Genomic DNA, 18,082 nt, shown 5'->3' on the forward strand with positions numbered 1-18,082 from the left:
AAGGAGCATTAATGGTGACATTTATTCTTTGAATTTGAAAATTATAAATTACTTTTCCAGAGTGACAACCTCTACCACATGTTCAATCCTATCTAAAATCAAATTACATTTGCTTTAAAATACAAAATTAATAATGAAGATTAGAAGATGCAGTGATACATGTCCTTTTGCTTCCGAAACATGGATTAGAATTCAGTCTCTAATCCCCTTCAGCTATATAAAAGGTTGCAATTCAAATTATTCTGGACACTTCCTAACGGATATGACTGCACAGTAACTACTTCTGCCATGTGATACATGACTCCTGACTATGGTTGATATGTGCTGGAAAGAGGCCCAAGTAAAGAAGCAGATACATTAAAATTGAGTTTTACCTTCAAATTAAAAAAAACATCCCATTGTCTCAGATAAATCCTCAACTTTTGTCAATACTGAAATTTGCACTAATTTATAAAATTTAAATAAATACATTTTAGTCCTTTCCCATGCTCCATGGGTATCATGGCATAGTGTTCGACTTAAAAAAGCTGTAATATTATGATGTCTGTATTTAGTTAGCTGAACTCAACTGGGGGGCAGTGGTATGCTAAATTTGACCTCCGGTATCCTGGACTCCGCAACATTGATTGTTAACCAACAGCCATCTGAAGGAAAGTATACTGTAGTGAGAAAAAAACCAAACTTGCTACAATGTCTTGCTTGGTGAATGGTCAGCCTAGTCACTATCCTTTAACCAAGCTACATCACTTTATTCAGTATTTCTTCTTTGTCCATTAACACCCATTTCGTCTTATTAACATAGGAAAATATCTAGAGGGGCTTTACAAAAGCACAAAGATGTTATATAAATGATGTTGTCTAATCTCCCAATGAAGAATGAAAAAAAGTCCAGGATGGCTGCCAGTGAATGGGAAACTATGCTGCAGCATGAGTCACTATATCCAGAAGACTGTGGGTTTGAGAGAGAAGGGAATAAATTGTGATAAAAATGCTCACCAACATACTAAATATTATGTTCTCAAAACTCCTCTGCATAAATTTGTACCATTGTTGCAGTTTACTTGTGAAAGTTGATGGCATGTTTTAATACTGCACTGACCTATTTGTTTTTAATACTACTACTGTATGAAAATATGTCTCGTGTGATCAATTTCGATTTTAATTGGTAATGCCAAACATATTAGCTGTTGTACGTATATTTTAAACAAATAGGGTTGCTCCTGAATCGTGCATTCTCCATTATTTCAAAATATATCACACTAAAACAATTGAATGAATGCTATTTTTGTTGTATTTCCTAGGGCACCTACAAACACACATCTTGAGAGAAAAACCTTTTTCTGGGACGGTCAAACATTCTGAGTTGCAGAAACGGGCATCGCCCGTACACTAATCTCTGCAATTTTAACAAAATTTGCTGTATATCTCTATGACTCTAAATCATGCATTTTTTGATCCATATCAATGCGTGATGTTCAGTGATATTGCAGATCTACCGGATCTCTCTCTCACCGGTGAACTCCCGCACATTCAAAATAATCTTGAACATCTACCTTACAAAGCAATAAAAAAATCCCCTTAGTCATTACGAGGCGGGTTTCGATAAAAAAATATCGATTTCTTTCCTCGAAGATCGAATTCACCTGGACTAAACCGAATGAAGACTGATCTCTTAAGAGCTAAACAACCAATCGTAACATTAGTCCGGCATAAAAATCAGATTAACGGTTTAAAGTGGTACAGTCTCAGCTTGTTTGAAATAAACACCTAACGCATAAAAATCATCACCGAAAATGTTATCTCTTTAGCAAAAAGAAAACCGACTGGAATCACCCTTTCTTGTCTTTATACGAAAAGGAGTAAAATAACATGCAGCCAAAAAAGAAAGACTTTTTCCCTCTTCCAAAATAATGTCATCAAATGAATTGCATATCACCCCACTGCATTCATTGTCTCAGTCTTCGATTTGTATGAACAGTCCTTATTTGATACACATTTGCATTAATTGAACTCAAGAACAAGTGAACGTGACATCTCTGGCAGAGGGAAACCTGTTTCGAAATAGACATCATGTATATATTTTTTATAAATTTGAGCCTGCGAACTATTCCACAGCCAGGCACATTGCTTACTTCAAATCTGATTGACCACATTAAGCATAGTACAGATGATGTGGGGAGGAGGGGGGGCTGGGAATAATGCACTTGCTCCAAACCAACCACCCATTTAATACACCGCCCCCCCAATCGCGACTGATACCATGAGAAACCCAACATGCATGGGTTCTCTTGGCCATTGCGGTGCAGCGGGCGATGCTGCATATTTATAATTTGTTGCTCTTCTTCTTACCTTGAGTGTGAGCAAGATCTCCTGTGTCGCACATTCACTCCAAGGTCACTGTCTCCCCCCCCCGCCTGCGCGCGCTCCCAACAACAATCGCGCACGCGCACGCCACGGCCGAGCGCTGGCGCGCACACGCGCACCTCACCCCACCCCCACTCCCCGCGCGCAACACCCCACTGCGCTCGCGCGTTCCCAGGAGAGCGAGACTCTAACCGCCTCCTGTTCCAAGCCAGCCGGCCGACCGGCTAGCAACCGGATCAAACGACACCATTGCCAACAATCTGAAGCCGACGGCTATCTAAATAAGGTCTCGGTGTATTATTTTTTTTTAAATTTCCATCGATCGGTGGGAGATCTTACTTTCTTTCTTTTAACGCCGGATGGTTTGATTAGCCGGCTCGGTCTAGTTCCGGTCACTCACTCGCACACTCACCATGTCCAGCCCGTCCGCGGCTCATCACTGGCACAGCCTTCACTGCGCATGCGGCGGCGGCGGCTACTGCCACCTGTCACTCAACCATCGGGGGCACCATCTGCGCATGTGACCATCCCCTGCTCATCACCAACCACAGTGTATAAAGAGGGACGAAATGGTACTGAGTAAATCACACCAAGGTATCAAGTGTTAACGCTTCTCTTTGCAGCACTCGGCAGCAGATTCCTAAAGGAGCCATCAAACCGACATTCGCCCACATTGAAATCTAATGGCTAGAGTTTTGCCCCTCCATTAATCTGTCAATATCTCTTGGTTGTCTTATGCTTCCATCTGCACAGCATCCAATGCTGCTGCTTATATTTCTGTCAGCAAAAGGTGGGGAGGCAATGACCTAGTGGTATTATCTTGGACTATTGAGCCACAAACTCAGCTAATGTTCTGGGGATCTGGATCCAAATCACACCATGGCAAATGGAGGAATTTGAATTCAATGAAAAATATCTGGAATTAAGAATCTACTGATGACCATGAAACCATTGTTGATTGTTGGAAAAACGCATTTGGTTCAGTAATGTCCTTTAGGGAAGGAAATCTGCTGTTCTTACCTGGTCTGGACTACATATGACCCCAGATCCACAGCAATGTGGTTGACTCTCAACTGCCCTCCAAGGGCAACTAGAGATGGGCAATAAATGCTTCCAACCAATGATGTCTATGTCTCATAAATCAATAAAAAAGTTTAGATTTGTGATTTCTATCCCATCATTTAAGTCATTAATAAATGCAGTTAATAGTTACACAATCAGCACTCAGAACCTATATTCTCCATTATCTTTCAGGTCCATTGAAAATAATGTGTTATTTGTACAAATCTCTGTTAGAATTATACAGCGCAGAAGAGCCCCTTCAGCCCATCAAGTCCGCACTGACACATTAGAAACACCTGAACTCCCACGTAATCCCATCTGCCAGCACTTGGCCCACAGCCCATAAATGTTATTTAATCAAGGTTAGTTTTTGCTTCCCTAGTATTTGGTCTGACACCAACTCAATTTTTAGCCCACCTTTAAGGCAATTCTTTAGCCATTACATCACCTCCACTGCTGTTGAAACTCATCCTTTAAAAAAAATCTGGTGAACTGGTGCGACAACAATAATCTCTCCCTCAATGTCAACATAATGAAGGAGATAGTCATCGACTTCAGGAAGCGTAAAGGAGAACATGCCCCTGTCTACATGAATGGGGACGAAGTAGAAACGGTTTAAAGCTTCAAGTTTTTAAGTGTCCAGATCACCAACAACCTGTCCTGGTTCCCCCATGCCAACACTATAGCTAAGAAAGCCCACCAACGCCTCTACTTTCTCAGAAGACTTAAGGAAATTTGGCATGTCAGCTACGACTCTCACCAACTTTTACAGATGCACCATAGAAAGCATTCTTTCTGGTTGTATCACAGCTTGGTATGGCTCCTGCTCTGCCCAAGACCGCAAGAAACTACAAATGGTCATGAATGTAGCCCAATCCATCACACAAACCAGCTTCCCATCCATTGACTCTGTCTACACTTCCCGCTGCCTCGTAAAAGCAGCCGGTATAATTAAGGACACCACGCACCCCGGACATATTCTCTTCCACCTTCTTCCGTCGGGAAAAAGATACAAAAGTCTGAGGTTACGTACCAGCTGACTCAAGAACTGCTTCTTCTCGGCTGCTGTCAGACTTTTGAATGGACTTACCTTGCATTAAGTTGATCTTTCTCTACACCCTAGCTATGACTGTAACACTACATTCTGCACTCTCTTGTCTCCTTCTCTATGAACGACGTGCTTTGTATAGCGCGCAAGAAACATTACTTTTCACTCTATACTAATACATGTGACAATAATAATTCAATTCAAATCAAAAATACCTCCACACCCTGTTTTATATATCTTTAATTTCACCATTGTCCTCTTAACTGCCCTCATGATCTTTTGCCCAATATGAGCTTGAACTTGTTCAAAACTCTACTGTCTATATCCTGTGCTATATTTTATGACTCCTCCAGTGCACAATCTCTGTTGGTTATCTCTCCTTGATGTACGAAAATCATAATCCCCTTCAACTGCTTTGTCCTCCAAACCAGACCTTCTACATATCACATTTCCATTTGCCATTCTCTGTCTGAAACAAAGGTTTCAGCCTGTGTCCAGAACACACATCCTATAATCTGTCTATTTTTCTAATTTTCTCACACCTCTCCAACACCTGGAACAGGCTCCTTTACATCATGTGGCACAGTGTTTAGTGCTGCTGCCTCACAGTGCCAGGGTCCCAGGTTCAATTCCGGCCTTGTCTGTGTGGAGTTTGCACATTCTCCCCATGTCTGCGTGGATTTCCTCCGGGTGCTCCGGTTTCCTCCCACAGTCCAAAGATGTGCACGTTAGGTGGATTGGCCATGCTAAGTTGACCCTAGTATCAGGGGGATTAGCAGGGTAAATAAATGCATGGGGTTGTGGGGATGGGGCCTGGGTGGGATTGTGGTCGGTACAGACTCGATAGGACAAATGGCCTCCTTCTGCACTATAGGGATTCTATGATGATTCTATGTTTCCAGTCTTCTTCCCGTAAAAGAAGTTTACATCACAGAACATATGCTATTTAGTTAATTGTATCTACTGGCGCTTTGGTAGACCAATACAAAACTAATTTTATTGTTACAGATGCTTATCCACATTTCCTTTGGAAGATACAATTGTCTCTGCTTCAACTTGTCTCTCTGGCAAAGCATTGCTTGCTCTAATTGTTGTGCAAATAACTTTATCTCACTCTCTCTCCTAATCTCTCTCCTCAGTGACAATTCTAGTAACTGATTATCCAATCAGAGGAAATACTGTAGTCTTTCTGAAGGCATCCTATTAAAACCCTTACTCAATTAAATCATGACCCATTCCTTCAATGGAAATAATCTCAATTTCACATAACCAAAGCTTCTCGTTAATGTTTTTCCTGGTTATCATAATCTATACATTCGCGATTGTATTAATGTTGTTTCTATAATAGGACATTAGGCTCCACAGAACTGGTATATTGATTGCCTTGTACATTTGGTCTGGTATTCAAATTAAGAAGCCCAATGCTTGCTGTCCGTTTCACTCTGTGAGATGCTTTGAAACATTTACAGTGAATCATTCTACAAGCAGAAGTAGTTTCAGATGTTATGAGGTCTCTAATATCCTTTCTTTCTGACTTACAGCTTTGTTATCAGAGTTGGCATTTGTAGATAGCACCTTCAAGGTATTTTAGGTGATATTTCTGAGACCTATTATGGCTTTGTTTTCCAAACGTTGCTCCTGAGTCACAGCTGCTCAAGCAACATCTCCAAGTGTCACACTTTTTATTCTCTTTTCAACATGGCAAGCTCACAAATTTGAATTATTATTACAATGTTAATAATAATGAGACAGCCTGCTTCCAACTGCTTTTTAAAAGTAAATTAACCATCTCTTTATATTGGGAATTTGCGGTCACAGGCCTTCAGCAATTTCCGAGCATCTTCCCTTCATTTTATTCTTCCAGTAAGATGCTTGCATTTAAAATTCATTCTGTGGACATTTAATGCCCATCTCTAGTTGCCCTTTAAAGATGGTTAACGGGTTTTCTACTTGAATCAAAGTGGTTTGATTCAACTGAAATCGCCAAATCTGGTCGATCATATCGCTAAAGATTTCATCAAATGATCTTATGCCTCTCACTGTTATACCGGTCAGTCTTTGTTCCCCACACCGCCCCTGATATTTTTTCTAACTTATAAATGAAAGCGTTCAAATAAAATATTCAAAGACAATGAAAAACATAATTTTTCACAATGTGTTAACATTTTTATTGCCCATAAAATATTTCTCTGAGGTTTTGTCAGAAATTTCCAGATTAATCTTTAAATCCTGGAAATGTCAGGACAATCGGGACAGAGAGCAGTTAAGAGGCATTCGTGTTGGCGTGGAGCTGGAATCACATGTAGCTGGAGTCACATGTAGCTGGACCAGGCAAGGATGGCAGGTTTCTTATCCACCCAAAAGACGCATCTTCAGATTCTGATGAAGTGGTATGTCTGAAATTTTATACTTTTTTTACAGATATTGCCTAACCTGTGGGTGTTGCCAGTTTTTTTCTGTTTTTCCCTCTTTTTTTGTGCTTTCTGTCTGCAGCTAGGTTGGTGAATTATAAGTAAAACAGAAAATCCGCAGCAAACCTGGCAACACCCATCACTGTTGTGTGAGTTCTGCACTCGCTCAGGCTGGCGCAGGCGCCACTACATCCGGAACCAGGGCACGCTCCACCCCCTTCAAGTTCTAAATGTCCTATTGGAGGATCGACTGGCTATCCCCCGCCCCCTTTCCCCCTGAGGGGCGGGACTAGATCCGACCACCAATCGGAATCTCTGCTGTGCTCCCATCCAATGCAGTGGGGTCTTGTTGGGCGGTGCGGGAGTTTTGAACGCGCGGCGGTTGGTGGCGGCTGCGCGGGGTTTGTCAACTCGGTAAGTGCAGGGCAGCAGCCCGGCCTCCGGGAGTTAAAGGTTGCGGGCAATCGGCTGCCGGAGGAGGAACTATAATCGGACCGATAAACAATATCACAGTGTATTTGTTCTGCCCATGTACCTCTACCTCCTTCAAGATGCCCCTGAACACCCAGCGCCTTGGCTAAGCTTCTGGCCACTGGTCTCCTTGTTTGGGTGACTTGTGGTTAGGTGTCAGGTTCTGTTGGATAAAGGCCCTATGAAGCGTTTATTCCCACATTAAAGGTTCTATGTAAATGTAACATTACCAACTGAGCAACTGTTCGCTTTCCTAACGTGGGAAGGCGACGGGCCAGCCTCGGTGAAGAGGGGCGAGGGGAGCATAATTGGGTGGGTGGGTGGGCGGGCGGAATGAAACATCCTGGGTACAGAGTTGGCAACTGTATTTCTCCGGCTGCATCTGACCCCTCCCCTTCCACCATGGCTCCACCTTGGAACTTATGTTTTCCTGTTTTCCCCAGTTGGAGCCTTGGCATTGTTTCTGACCTGGGTTGTTCTTGCAGAGCACAGACCTGATGGGGTGATTGGCTTCCTAAACTGTAACCATCCTATAAGTATCTGATCCATTAGACGTGGGATTGAGCACAGTGTATTTGTGGGTTTAATTTTGTGAACGGTGAATGCTGGCAACATTCCTTAAATCTAGCAAGCATCAATGCTAGAAAAAAAACATTTTTACTCTTTTTTTGGATGAAGAAACAATTTTTTTTGCAACATTTGACACATCTGCTTTGCATGTTAGTCTAGTGCAAGTCGGATTTGTTTGAGGTGATGCTGCCTAGACTGGATTGTGGCTTTACGCGGGGCTGTTCATGAAGTTTGTGCTTGTCAAGGAACAAGAATTGTCACATTGTCTAACTTGCCTGTGATCAGCTGTGACTGATTATAGTGCAGTTTTCTCAAAACAATGTAATTTTGTTTGTTATTACAAACTTTATTGCCTAGAAGTCAATTCTATCCATGTTATTTCTGAATGTGGTTTCAGATTCTCCAGCACAAATGTTCTCCCCATTGCTTTAGCTCTAATCATTTTGCTGTTTTCAAGAGCACTTGGGGATGGGCAATAAATACTGGCCTAGCTGGTGAAGCTCACTTTCCTTGAATGAATAAAAAAGCTGGATGCTATGGTAATGAAGGGAAATGTCTGGTGTTGTAGCCACTCCTGATCATCACATCTCTCATCCATCTGGCTGAATCTCTACTCATCTTGAAAAGCTTCTTTTGATACTATTCAATTTTGGTAGATAAAATATATTCCTTTAAGAACACTGTCCCAATTATACCTGCGTTTTGTAAGATATAATGAATATTTATCTAACCTTTGGTGATGTGTGGGTGGCGAATCCCTGACCTCTTGCTCTTATGTTGGCTATTTATTCTCCATTTCCAATTCTATCTCTAATCTCCAAAGTTATATTTACTGCATTTCAAATGTTTTAATATTTATTTATTAGTGTCATACGTAAGCTTACATTAACACTGCAATGAAGTTACTATGAAAATCCCCTAGTCCCCACACTCCAATACCCCTTTGGGTACACTGAGGGAGAATTTAGCATGACCAACACGTCTTTTAGACTGTGGTAGGAAACCGGAGCACCTGGGGGCAACAGACACAGAGTGGGAAGAACACACAGACAGTGAGCCAAGCAGGGACTTGAACCCGGGTCCCTGGCACTGTGAGGCTATGCTGACCTTCATGTTCATTAATTCTTTACTTTTGCGTGTATCTTCCCTTCCAGACTTCTTTCTCGGTCAATGGATTTTTAATGTATGCAATCAATCATGTCTTTACAAACCTGAAGTTTCCCATACTTATCTGGATTATGCTTCTTCCAATGATGCTGTTTCTTTTGCTTTCAGCATGTGCTGTACGTTTTCCTACTTTCCACCATAGAGCTTCTGAAACATCATTCTTTTTCTTCAGCTGAGGTTTCCTTGCCACTTTTTCTTTTTATGGGACCCAGGGTTACATCATTTTTTGAGCCTCTAATCTCTCGGCCTGGATGTTTAATTTGACGCTTTGACCTACATTCAACAATGCAATTTATGCTTTCTTATAATATTAGAGAAATTTCGTTCTTTCTTGCCTTATAACCATGCAGGCAATGCATTAAAGAACACAAAGATGGGAATTGCGCATGTTAGCTCCAACCCAGGCATTTAATTAGCTTTGTTCTCTTCATTTCATTTACTCCAGAATGTGATACAGACAGTAAATAATCTTATGTCACAATTAGATTAAGTGAGATGTGATATTTTTTGCGACTTGTTTGGTGTGCATGCATATTTAATTTGAACCCAAAGAGTTGTAATAGGTGATTATGCATGTGTGATTATGCTCGAGCTTGCTCTATGGTGCATAAGATAACGGGGCAGGCATAGCCAATACATTCCTTTGCCATTGACTACGAACTTAGCTGATCTTCTGTCTCAGTTCCACTTTCCCCTCTGCTCCCACTATCTCATGGTTCCTTGTCAGACCAAAGATCTGTGTCTCAACCTTCAACACACTGATGTTGGACAATCCACAACACTTCCAAAAGTTCATAACCTTCTCAATGAAGAAATTTCTCCTGACCTCAATGCCAAATGATCCCCTTATCCTGACATTCTGCCCCTGTGTCCACCTTTCACACATGTTTGTATACTTGTTCTTTCAACCTGAGTGTTGACAATTTATTTATTGTTTGAATGTTGTGTTTTTTTCTAAAAGAAATGCAATATTATGTTTTGAAAGTACTGATGAATGTCTAACAGTCTAGATACTTTAATGCTTCTTCCCTTGCTTGCAGTCATGGAGGAAGACATGAATGAGTCAAGGATGCGACTGGCTCGCATTACGAGCCGATTGGCATTCCTTCGAACACAACAAGAGGAAGCAAACAAAACGGAAGAGCTGAAATCTAATTCTGACATTACCGGTGCAGTGGAGTACATTTTTGTTTATTTTCTTTATTTCAGTTATTCTATTTGGAACTTATGTTTCTTATCCATCATTAGAAAAGCATTGAACCAATTAGAATTGAATGCTTCCACAACCCTCTCTTCACCCCCACGCCACATTATAAGAAGTTCTATTATGTCAAGCATTGCCTCCTCGTTAATGTGCACTATCGATACCACCTTGGGAGAGGGATCTTCTTAAAACTAGACCCTGGTTGTATTTGAGGAATTTAAAAAAGTAAGAAAGAGGCAGTTTAGAAAGTGTGAAAAAAACACTGTCTTCATAATAAAGAGAATGCTAGATTAGTGATATGAAAATAAAGTAACTTAAAATACTGAATTGACCTGGATCTTTTTACTCACGTGATAATACATTATCTTTCCACATATCTTAAATTCCAATAGGAAGTGTAATTAAACTTATTCTATTTTACCATAGATCACACTGCCACTATCAGACAAATTATGGCTGATGGAAACTTTCCGGAGGACTGGTTTGCATACCTTCAGAAAGTGGAAAAGATGGGTGATCCTCGAACTAATGAGAGACTTTTGAATAGACTTATCGAGCTATATAACGACACAGTTGCTGCCCTATCGGTCGAGAAGCATTATGCAAATGAATGCTATGCTCGCATCTTGATACGTTTTGCAGAGCTTAAAGTGTAAGTATTCTTCTAAACATTTTTTGTAAAGCAAGAAGAATTTGAACTTCTTAGGCCATAAAATGTAATTTTTGAAATTAATTAAGTCCATGTTTAATAGTTGAAGGAACTGTTTAGCAGAGAAAGAACAACCCATGCATACTGCAGTAAAAATTTTGATTTTTATTTAAATTCAGGTTAGAATTAAGAGCACTTTTCCTGACATGTTGACTTTTTAACCATCTGAGCTTGTGGAGTTAAATTTTGGGTACATTCCAACTTGCTTCACAACTTGTGTTCAGGATGAGGTTGCCACCTTCGCTTATGAGGAACTATGTGATAATCAAAAGTTCCTGAGTAATAAAGTTTGATCCACTGAAGTTAGGTGGATTAGCCATGGTAAATGTATGGGGTTGCGGGGATGAGGATGGCACTGGATAAAATGCTCTTTAGTAGAGTCAGTGTAGACAAGATGGGCAGAATGGGCTCATCCTGCCCTGTAGGGATTCTATGAAGTTGTGATAGGTGTTGAACAGTGTGCAATCATCAGTGAACATCTTTATTTCTAACCTTAGAAAGACGGCATTGTGGCACTTCTGCATCACAGCGCCAGGGACCCAGGTTCAATTCTGGCCTCAGGTGACTGTCTGTGTGGAGTTTGCACGTTCTCCCCGTGCCTTTGTGTGTTCCCTCCGGGCTCCGTGCTTTCATTCCACACTCCAAACATGCAGGTTAGGTTGACTGGCTATGATAAATTGCCCCTTAGTGCCAGGGTTTAGCAGGGTAAGTAAATATGTGGGGTTACGAGGATAGAGCCTGAGTGAGAATGTTGTTGGTGCAGGCTTGATGAGCCGAATGGCCACCTCCTGCACTGTAGGGCCTCTATGATTATTATGATCCAGAACTGCAGAAATTCTGTCAGAAGCAGTCACCCTCAATGTTGGTAGATTTCTGATTGGGTAAGCATCAACAGAAGATGGTCTATGATTCTATTTAGTTGAACTGAATACATGATTTCATTGAATGATATAACATCAAAGTTATATTGTTTTGACATTGTAGTGATTCTTCAGGAATAATGCTCACTTTATATCTTAGAGCTTATCTTCAGAAACTGTTTTTGATTGATTTAGAATATTGACCATTCTTTAACAGGTCACAGTTGTTTGACCCTTCTCTTGCATATAAAATATACAGTTAATCATTTTCTGACCATGGACTGCTGAATTATGCAATGAATTATGGGAAATTGACTTGCCTGTTACTACACTAGTGTTAGTCTAACTATTGGCTCACCACAACATTGTTCAGTAGGTGCTGTCTGATCACAGAATCACATCTAGGAGCAGCTTATGCTATCTAACAACCAGTTTTAAGATAATCAGTCTTGCTCATAACATGGCTTTTGTGCTTTCCAGAAGCATACTTCTATATGGGGATACACTCTTACATGGTGACATGTTCTGTGTAAATAAAATAAATTATGCGTAAGTTTTGCACCTTTCTGGAATTACCAGGAACTGGGGAGCATATAATTCCCCATTGGCTGTGGCGTTGCTTGATAAAGCAATCTTAGTCAACTCTCCAACCGATCAGCATCTTTTTCTCGTTCGGTATAAATCATTGTGATTGTTTGTTTGAAATTTGGCACTCTTGCTTTTGTCCTGATGAGTGCAAGATGAGAAGCTTTGGCAACATTCAGCAGTGTTCAAACTTTAGTTGTGTTTACATCTTTAGGAAAGTTCTAAAGAGATTCTAATCACGTTGTTCCCTTCAGTTTTGTAGATGTAGATGAAGCACAGGAGCAATTCAACTTGGCTAGAGTGAACTGTAAGAGATTTGCCTTTGTGCATATTGCATATGCACAATTTGAGCTTAATCGAGGTTTGTATGACTTTCAATTTTATTATAGCATATCTTTAATACAGTGCTGTTATATATTTGTGGAAAATAACTGTTATTGACGTTGGACAGGCTCTGTGAGGAAATGTAGAACCATTCTTCAGAAAGCACTGACTGTGAAAGTAAAACCGATAGAGCTCTTGGAAACTGCTTTTCAAAATTTAAACCAGGGAAAAACTGAGCTATTACCTGAAGATGGAGACAAAGAAAACCTATCTGGTAAATAAGTGTTTAAAATGGGATGTTTGGACGTTCTAAGAGAAGGGAGGAGGTTGGGGAGTGGGAAAGACTGAAAATAGGAAATTAGACTTCTAAGTATAAATATATTTTTACATTTAAAAAAAATATATTTTCATGGGCTGTGGGCATTGCATGGCTAGGCCAGCATTTTTATGGCCCATCCCAAAGTGTCCTTGAGAAGGTGTGGTGAGCACTTTCTTAAACAATTGCAGTCCATGTGGTGTAGTTACACCCACTGTGTTGTTAGAGAGGGATTTCCAAGATTTTGACCCAGTGGCAGTGTAGGAATGGGATTATAGTTTCAAATCAGGATGATATGTGGCTTGGAGATGAACTTGCAGGTGGTGATGTTCCCATGCATCTGCTACACTTGTCCTAGGTGGTAGTGGTCATGGGTTTGGAGGGTATTGTTGAAAGAGCCTTGGTGAGTTACTGAAGCACATTGCGTAAATGGTATACATTGCTGCTACTGTGCATGTTGGATGGAGTGAATGTTGAAGGTAGTGCATGGGGTGCCAATAAATGGGCTGCTTTGTCCTGGATGGTGCAGAGCTTCTTGAGTGTTGCTGAACTGCACTCTTCCAGGCAAATAGGGAGTATTCAATCACAGCACCACCACAGACCGAACTGGTTGGGTCCTGAAGGACGTAACTGCTGTACTGGTCCGCGACAGGTGATGAGAGCAAAATATACTTAACCTCGCTTGACTGCTGCAGATGCATCTCGCTGTGACAGCATCGGTAGAGGCGATTACTATACAGTCCTTGAGGAGAAGACCTTCCCACCTTCACATTAAAGAAACCCTCCATCGTATTGTGTGGCACGACCTCCATGCTGAATGCAATAGACTTTGGGCAGATCCAGCAGCTCAACTGGGCATCCATGAGGTGCTGCGGGCCGTCAGCAGCTGCTGAATTGTACTCGACCACAATCTGTAACCTCATGGCCCAGCATATCCCCCACTCTACTATTGCCACCAAGCCAAGGAATCAACCTTGATTCAATAAAGATTGTTGGAACGTATGCCAGGAGCAGCATCAGACATACTTAAAAATGAGGTGCCCACCTGGTGAATCTGCAACGCAGGATGTCTCGTGTCCCAAACAGCATAAGCAGCAAGTGATCAACAAAGCCAGCGATTCCCACATCCAATGAATTAGATTTAAGCTCCGCAGCTCCTGCCACATCGTGACATGAATGGTGGTGGGCAATTAAACACTTCACTGGTTGAGAAGGCTCGACAAACATCCTCATCCTCAATAAATGGGGATCCCAGCAATAATCAGCTGAGTGGATGATCCATCTTGGTCTCCAGCATCACAGATGCCAGTCTTCAGCCAATTTGTATTCCACGTGATATCAACAAATGGCTGAAGGTACTGGGCACTGCAAAGGCTATTTGCCCTGACAATATTCTGACAATAGTACTGAAGACTTGCTCCAGAACTTGATGTGCCCCTTGCCAAGCTGTTCCAATACAGCTACAACACTGGCGTCTACCCAGCAATGTGGAAAATTGTCCTGTACACACAAAGCAGGACAAGTGCAACCTAGCAAATTACTGTCCCAGCAGTCTACTCTCGATCATCAGGAAAGTGATGGAAGGGGTCATCAACAGAGCAATCAAATGGCACTTAATTAGCAATAACCTGCCCACTGACGCTCTATTTGGGATTTTAAAAAAATATATTCATTCGTGGGTTATGGGTGTCACTGGCAGGCCAGCATTTATTGCCCATCCCTAGTTGCCCTTGAAGATGGTGATGAGCTGCCTTCTTGAAATGCTGCGAGTTGATCCACAATGCCGTTAGGGAGGGAATTCCAGGATTTTGACCCAGCGACTGTGAAGGAATGATTATATGTTTCGAAGTCAGAATGGTGAGTGGCTTGGAGGGGCAGGTAGTGGCATTCCCATGTATCTGGTGCCCCTGTCCTAGATGAAAGTTGTCATGGGTTTGGAAGGTGCTGTCTAAGGATCTTTGGTGGATTTTGGCAGTGCGCCTTGTAGATAGTACACGCTGCTGCTAGTGAGTGTCAGTGGTGGAGGGAGTGGATGTGGTGCCAATCAAGTGGGTTGCTTTGTCAGGGATGTTGTCAAGCTTCTGAGTCTTGTTGGAGCTGCACCTATCCAGGAAAATGGGAAGTATTCCATCATATTCTTGACTTGTGCCTTGTAGATGGTGGATAGGCTTTGGGAAAACAGGAGGTGAGTTAATCGCTGCAGTATTCCTAGCCTATTACCTGCTCTTGTAGCCACTGTTTACATGGTGAGTCCAGTTGAGTTTCTGGTCAATGGTAACCCCAAGGACGTTGACAGTGGGGGATTCAGTGATAGTAACACATTGAATGTCATGGGGTGGTGGTTAAAGCAGCTCTTATTGGTGATGGTCATTGCCTGGCAATAATGTGGTGCAAATGTTACTTGCCACTTGTCAACCCAAGCCTGGATATTGTCCAGATCTTGTTGCATTTGAACACGGACTGCTTCAGTATCAGATGTGCCAGGGCCACTCAGTTCCTGACCTCATTACAGCCTTGGTTCAAACATGGACAAAGAGCTGAACTCCAGAGATAAGTGACTTCCCTTGATATCAAGGCCACATTTGACCATGCATGGTGTTAAGGATCCCTACCCAGCTTAAATTAATGGGAATCGGGGAAACCTGTCTGCTGATTGGGGTCGTACTGAATGCAAAGGAATGTCGTTGTGGTTATTGGAGGTCAGTCGTCTCCACTCCCAGACATCACTGCAGGAGTTCCTCAGTAGTATCCTGGGCCCAATTGTCTTCAGCTGCTTTATCAATGTCCTTCCTTCCATCATTAGGTCAGAAGTGGGAATATTTGCTGATGATTGCACAGTGTTCAGTACCACTTGAGACTCCTCAGATTCTAAAGCAGTCCATGTCCAAATGCTTGACAATATCCAGGCTTGGGTCGACAAGTGGCAAGTAACATTCGTTAAGTGCCAGGCAATGGCTATCTCCAATAAGAGAGAATCTAAGCATCACCCCATGACATTCGATGGCATTACCATCACTGACCCCCACTGTTAACATCCTGGGGTTACCATTGACCGGAAACTCAACTGGATTAGCTCTATAAATAGTGTGGTTACAAGAGCAGGTCAGAGACTAGGAATCCTGCAGCAGGTAACTCACCTCCTGACTTCCCAAGACCTGTCCACAATCTGCAAGGCACAAGAAGGCAGTTCACCACCACCTTCTCGAGTGCAATTACGGTGGACAATGAATGCTGGCCTAGTCAGCGAAGCCCACATCCCTCGAATATATAAACAAAGGCACAAGTCAGAAGTATGATGAAATACTCAACTTGCCTGTATGAGTGCAGCTCCAACAAAATTGACACCATCTAGGACAAAGCAGCTAGCATGATTGGCATCCCTTCCACAAACATTCACTCCTTCTGCCACCGATACACAGTAGAAGTAGTGTATCAACTACAAGATGCATTGCAGGAACTCATCAAAGCCCCCTAGACAGTACCTTCCAAACCCACAACCTCTACTACCAAAAAGGGCAAGGGCAGCAGACACTTGGGAACACCATCACCTGGAATTTCCCCTCCAAGCCACTTACCATCCTGACCTGGAATTATATCGCCAGTCCCTCACCGTTGCTGGAGCTCCTTCTGTAACAGCACTGTGGGTGTACCTACACCACAGGGATTGCAACGGTTCAAGAGGCAGCTCATCACCGCCTTCTCGAGGGCTTTTGGGAATGGGTAATAAATTTTGGCCTAGCCAGGGACACCCATGTCCCATAAATAATTTTTTTAAATGTTCAATTCAAATTCTTTAAGTTTCAAACTCTAGAATTCTGAAATTCTGTAATTCGCAACACCACCTGATGCTAACATTAAGGAAACCCAGACAACATGGAAAATGAAAACAAAATTTTAGAAATTTGCTGTTGGACTGGAAGGAAATGTATTTGCACTTCAGGAAAAGTGCTTCTTGCGTACGTGGGATGGTGATGTCTTTTCTCTAAACAGAAGCTAGATAGCTTTTTAAGATATCCTTTTATCTTAATCGAATACTTGGAGGGAGCAAGATCAATTCATTTTTTAAACTTTGCATGTGTTTTAAGTAGGTAAAAATCCTGATTTGTCAATTAAAGTGAGAAATTACTTCTTTAGTCATCCTGACCAAAATATGTAAATATACATGCCTATCTTAACTTTTACATTTTTTCACCTTCATAGTGACTGTATGTAAAACCACACCAAGCATGTTATCAACCACTACTGATTCGTTGAACAAGAACAGAAAAAACAGCGAGAGTTCTGAAGAATTGCAAATTGATCCTTTTTTATCCTTAAGGTGAAGTTGAATTTCATTTTTATGTTTGGAACCAATTAGTTTATTTGCAGAGCGGGTTGAGAAAAGTTTCTGAAATCATCAGAGTATGAGCTACGCAGAAGACCTCCTGGCCTAGGAAAGCTAGGAATCAAATGCTATTAAATCATAGGTTAGTACAACACAAAATAAGACCATTAGGCCCATTGAATTTGCACCAGCTCTATCACAGCAATCCAACAAATTCAATTCCGTTCCCATCTCCCTGTCTTTTTTTTTCCCTCTGACTATTCTTCAGTTTGTACCCTTATCAGACAATGCATTCTAAGAGGTAGTTTCATGTTGCATTTTTAAAAAATGCAAGATTGTAGTTGGGAATGGTTCTCTGGCTTTACCTAGTTAAAGCACAGGCAACATTATGAAGTTCTATATTCTGAGGATCAATTGTAAAATTTGTAATTACTGTAAATTTTCTCTTTGTCTTTGCTACTGTTTACCTGTTCATTGTACCATCAAGAAATTAGATCGTAAGAAATAGGAGCTGGACCTTAGAGCCTGTTCTGATAATCAAGAAGATCATGACTGACCTTCTGCCTCATGTTTCTGCAATCTCCTCACGTACCTTAATTCCTTTAGTATCAAAACATCTGTTGCACTCTGCCTTGAATATATCCAATAACTGAGCATCCGCAGCTCT

General features: G+C 41.6%; 2 protein-coding genes across 5 annotated transcripts in view; one reads left to right on the top strand and one right to left on the bottom strand.

Moving 5' to 3' along the window:
• Positions 1-2,861, bottom strand: part of elovl4a (ELOVL fatty acid elongase 4a) — a 70,256-nt gene extending 67,395 nt beyond the window's left edge. Inside the window, exon 1 of one of the 3 annotated variants that reach the window (XM_078212447.1) lies at positions 2,777-2,861. The gene's annotated coding sequence lies outside the window, so the exon portion shown is untranslated. Of the gene's footprint in view, positions 1-2,349; positions 2,447-2,703 lie in introns of those variants that run through there. The other 2 variants (XM_078212445.1, XM_078212446.1) reach the window with 2 other exon arrangements.
• A 3,897-nt stretch (positions 2,862-6,758) lies between these two features.
• Positions 6,759-18,082, top strand: part of ttk (ttk protein kinase) — a 55,143-nt gene continuing 43,819 nt past the window's right edge. The window contains exons 1-6 of one of the 2 annotated variants that reach the window (XM_078212459.1): positions 6,759-6,864; positions 10,134-10,262; positions 10,724-10,949; positions 12,706-12,812; positions 12,903-13,049; positions 17,292-17,409. In XM_078212459.1, the coding sequence (XP_078068585.1) occupies positions 10,136-10,262; positions 10,724-10,949; positions 12,706-12,812; positions 12,903-13,049; positions 17,292-17,409 (725 nt within the window). In that variant the 5' untranslated portion in view covers positions 6,759-6,864; positions 10,134-10,135. Of the gene's footprint in view, positions 6,865-7,236; positions 7,300-10,133; positions 10,263-10,723; positions 10,950-12,705; positions 12,813-12,902; positions 13,050-17,291; positions 17,410-18,082 lie in introns of those variants that run through there. The other variant, XM_078212457.1, reaches the window with a different exon arrangement.

This window comes from Mustelus asterias, chromosome 5, assembly GCF_964213995.1.
Source record: "Mustelus asterias chromosome 5, sMusAst1.hap1.1, whole genome shotgun sequence".
Lineage (NCBI taxonomy): Eukaryota > Metazoa > Chordata > Chondrichthyes > Carcharhiniformes > Triakidae > Mustelus > Mustelus asterias.